Source organism: Vespa crabro, chromosome 16 (genome assembly GCF_910589235.1).
Source record: "Vespa crabro chromosome 16, iyVesCrab1.2, whole genome shotgun sequence".
Taxonomy (NCBI): Eukaryota; Metazoa; Arthropoda; class Insecta; order Hymenoptera; family Vespidae; genus Vespa; species Vespa crabro.
In genome coordinates, this window is record NC_060970.1 from 2,496,382 (window position 1) to 2,501,381 (window position 5,000).

Here is a 5,000-nt window from a genome sequence, read left to right on the forward strand (position 1 = left end):
AAAAGAAAAAAGAAAGAAAACACATCAGCGATAAACAATTTGTACATCTTTATTGACTAACCAACGAAAACGATCCTGTAAAAATAGGATCCAATCAATACCTTTCTTCGAAACCAAATCAATTATAATCAAATTTAAACCAATGTATGACAATGAAACCTGTGCCTTTTTCTATTGTGCATTCAAAGAGACAGAGAGGAAGAGAGAGGGAGAGAGAGAGAGAGAGAGAGAGAGAGAGAGAGAGATTATACAGTGAAATAAAATTCACTTTGAGCTGTTAAAATTGGTTAAAATGATTTTACCATTTGTTAATGTTTATTGTCAACAATTAGAACGGTTGCGTAACGAATTGTTGAAAAAACATGGAGGACCGTGGTTTGATAAATAGAAAACGCGTCATACTGTAATACGATAATGTCAGAGGTCGTGCAATGAAAATAATCCAAGAAAAAGCATAAAGCAGCTTCGCTTTAAAAGAAATTTTAATGACATACAACTTATTAATCCGATATTACGCATTTGTATTTATGATGTTTACATTACGGTCAGAAGACTTTTATAGATAGACGAATTAAAAATTATATTAAAATTATATTAATTCAAGTAAGAGACGGCTAAATATCGCTGATTAATATAAAAAAATATATAGAAAAGATAAGAAAAAAAATATCGAATTGACAAAAATATCTAATTTAAAAAGCTATAATAATAATAATAATAATAATAATAATAATAATAATAATATTGTAATAACAATTATTATTATTACATTATATTAATATATATATATATATATATATATATATATATATATATATATATATATAATAATTGATAATTATATTATTTTAATAAATCTATATTATTATATTAATATGGTAATAATTATTATTAAATATATTAATATTAATAATAATTATTACTAAATTTAATAAAAATAATTATCATAATTATACGATATTCTTATCTCGTATCTTTTAATATCAACAATGCTATATACCATAAAGAAACAAGGACAAGGAAAAACATCAAAGCTGATTTAAAATCACAAACAACAAAGGGACAAAATAATATTAACGTCGAGTCAAAGCAACTCCAAAATGTAATCAGCTCATTATATAGTATATACGTGACTACCTCTCTCTCTCTCTCTCTCTCTCTCTCTCTCTCTCTCTCTTCATTTAAATAATGAAACAAGGATCAACCTAATCGCTTTTAATTCAAATTTGTTATCTTCACGTTTGCATATAAGAACCACAGAGAGAGAGAGAGAGAGAAAGGGAGAGGGAGAGGGAGAGAGAAACATCGACTAAAATTTACTTAGAAAATTTTACCTTAGGCTGAGAATTACTATCCAATTCGGAATCCTCATATTCTTCATCCAAATTATCATAACTTTCATTAGCAATGTCACCTAAATAACCTTCCTCGTCTTCGTTATTTCCATTCTTCAGATTATCAGCCAAATATGTGTCTAAAACATACACACATACACACACATAAATATATATATATATACATACAGATATCTATATATACGTACATACATAAATCTGAACATACTTTTATATATATATATATATATATATATATATATATATATATATATATATATATATATAAGATATCTCAATATATAAGAATCTTCCGAAATAAGGAAACTTATATAACAGTGGGATGAAAAGTGGGTGAGTAGGGAGGGAGAGAAGGATCGGGATGGGTAGGATAAAAAGGAGTCGAGAAGCGGTTTGTGAGAAATATTGTTTGAAACTTTGATCACCTTCGAGACCCATATATCTATCTTTCTCACTTATTTTCTTTCTCTCTCTCTCTCTTTCTTTTTCTCATTTTCTTTCTCTTTCTATCTTTTGACACGTAGGGTTTCATCGTTGAAAATAAAATTAGAAAATTATCAAAAGACCTTCCCGTGTTATATTACCAGACGACAAAGAGAGAGAGAGAGAGAGAGAGAGAGAGAGAGAGAGAGAGAGAGAGAGAGAGAGAGAGAGAGAGAGAGAGAAAGGAAGGGTGAGAGAAAGTGAGAGAAGAAACTGAGATAGTGTGAGAAAAAAGATATATATATATATTTATATAACTTCGTTAATTCAACTTGTTAACTTTAAAAGTTTTGAGGCTTTTGCCGTCGATCGTTGAATGTACTTTTTATGAAAGTGCGAGAGAGAGAGAAAGTGCGAGAGAAAAAAAGAGAGAGAGAGATAAAGAATAGATTGTAAGTCAAGGATGTTAAAAGCCGAAATAATAATTTATAATATTCCTACGATGATCTTTGTTCTTATATATATATATATATATATATATATATATATATATATATATATATATCTTTCTCTTTCTCTTTTCGTATGTATTAGATCTTAAACAAACAGATAGAAGAGGAAGGAATATAACAATAAGTGAAATTTACCAGGATTTCGCGCGATTTCGTGCTCCTGATTTCTCTCTAGGTCGTCATTGTTGATCTTAGGTGCTGCAGTATTATTACTTTCGAGGAAGCAAGTGAGTTCCTCGAGGGCATCCTTTAACTTTGTATTCTTCGTCTCGTTCCTTAGTCCCCAAATCCATGCTAGATTGCAGTCGCATATCAGTTTGTTTCCTGTAACAATGCGAGAAACACGAAATGAGGATTATCTCTTTTTATCTATCTTTCTTCTTTTCTTTTTTTTTTTCCTCTCTTTTTATTAATTAAATATCCATTCGATTGTGTTTGATGACGCGTCGATAGGTATACGTATATCGTGCAATATTTTTCAAAATTTTATATTTGAATCAATAACTTTCTTCTGTATATTAAGATCAATCTAAATTAAGAACGATAGGATGTTTATCTTTTACTTTAATGTCATAATTTACACAATTTTTCGGGATTTCATGTGAACTTTTTTATAACTTTGTTACGCAAATTTTAAAATATATATATATATATATATATATATATATATATATATATATGAGCCGTTTATTTTGAAAGTGGCCTAACTCCATTAATCTTCAAATCGAGATATTTAAGGGTTTGCATTTCAATGAATTTAAAAATTTACATATAGGATACTAATGAGTCATACTACTTAAGTGTATCTAAGGGTGTTAAATTTATAGTTCCTATTAAAATAATGGCAATTATTAAGTGAATAATATGCGTTTTCTTATCAAGAATGGAGTTAGGTCACTTTCAAAATTAACGATCAGATTCATTATAAAATATGAAGATGCCCAAGTCCATTCAATATAATTTAAGATGCTTCAAATTGAAATAAACAATACTCAATTTATTTTACATATCTTTAAAACACTTCGAAAACATAATTTATGCGATTCAAAACATTTTTTAACTACATAACGTACAAAATTACAAACATAAATTTATTACCAAAAAATTTACTACTCATCTAGATTGTGTGTGTGTGAAAGGGATTTGAAGAAATCATGATGTTCCGGTGATATATATATCGTAATAGGTCAATTATGTCCTTGAATTTTGCTGTTGTTATTTGTCTGATATTTTTATACAGTGGTGTCAATACAATATTTTCGAACTTTCTTGGTCTACCCCGACGTCGTAATAAATTCAGGACTTTAAAATTTTCATTTTCATTCATTGATTTAAGTATAAATGGAGTTAGACCACTTTCAAAATAAACGGTTAAATTATTGAACTAACTCTAAAAACTTATGTGTCAAGAATTATCGTATTTGTTCGGAATATAAATAACCTGAAATGCTTTACTGATAAATAAGATAAAGTTGTACATGTAATTATAGCAACCGGAAAAAATTCACAAATAGAATTAGGCCACTTTCAAAATAAACGGCTCATATATTATATTATATTATATTATATTATATATATATATATATATATATATATATATATATATATATATTATAATTTAATACATCATTCATGGTATTATTAAATTTATATATTATCATTATATTTATGCTTTATAAAATTTAATTTATAAAATTTCGTATAAAAAAGACATTATACTTGTCATTATAATTTATATAAGTAAATTGAACAAATTTTATCGATTTTATTTGATCCTTTTTTTTTTTGTTTTCGTAAATATTCGTAACGAACACAATATAAATACGCATAATTTATTATTTGATTTACTTAATCTATCTCTATAATTTCTCTCATTCTTCATTTACTTAATATTTTTACTATCGAATAATTTATATCTAATATTTAGTCAATGTCGTTCGATCGAAATAAAAATTTATTCTATAGTAATAACAAAGAAAAACAAAAAAAAAGAAGAAAGGGAAAAAGAAGAAAAAAAAACAGGAAAAAAAAGAAGAAAAAAGGGCAAAAAAAAAATATTCGTCCGATAAAATAAAGTACCAGCGAGAAATTTCATCTATCAAAGTACTTACTTTGATTCATCTTTATCTTTGGCAAATATTTGAATTGACGGATTACAGTTTCATGAAATCGCAAATGAAATAAAGAAAAAAGAAAAGAAAGGAGAAAAGAAAAAGAAAGGAGAGGAAAAAAAGAAAATGACCGACGAACTTCGATATCCCGAGGAATTAAATTTTTCATTAGTTCAATTTCTCTTAATAAATGTTTCATTGATCTTTAATTGGAGGTTCGATCATTACGAACAATTTATTTATCATTAATTAAAGAAGATTTATTATTATCAAATAAACGAAGAGATAGATGGGAATGAACGAGTGAATGAGTGGGTGGCTGGGTGAGGGATTGGCAGGTAAACAGGAGGAGAATAAAGAAAAAGAGGAGGAGGAGGAGGAGGAGGAGGAGGGGGGAGAGGGGGAGAAATAAGAGGCTTCGAATTTCTAACAAGGAACGTTGTCATCGTACTCATCGTTATTGCTTATTTTTAATCTTTTCTTTCTTCCTTTACTTTTTCTTTTCTTTTCTTTTCTTTTTCTTTTTTCGAATCCTTCCTTATCTATTCTAATTTTTTTTATTTTTCTTTTCACGCGCTTTTCATTTCGCCCATGTTCGA

General features: G+C 27.4%; 1 protein-coding gene across 1 annotated transcript in view; it reads right to left on the reverse strand.

Annotated features, from left to right (window-relative positions):
* Positions 1 to 5,000, reverse strand: part of LOC124429753 (connectin) — a 352,695-nt gene that overhangs the window by 1,110 nt on the left and 346,585 nt on the right. The window contains exons 6-7 of the mRNA XM_046975392.1: positions 2,426 to 2,614; positions 1,335 to 1,474 (exon numbers count right to left, since the gene is read on the reverse strand). Coding sequence (XP_046831348.1) covers positions 1,335 to 1,474; positions 2,426 to 2,614 — 329 coding nt within the window. The remainder of the gene's footprint in view (positions 1 to 1,334; positions 1,475 to 2,425; positions 2,615 to 5,000) is intronic.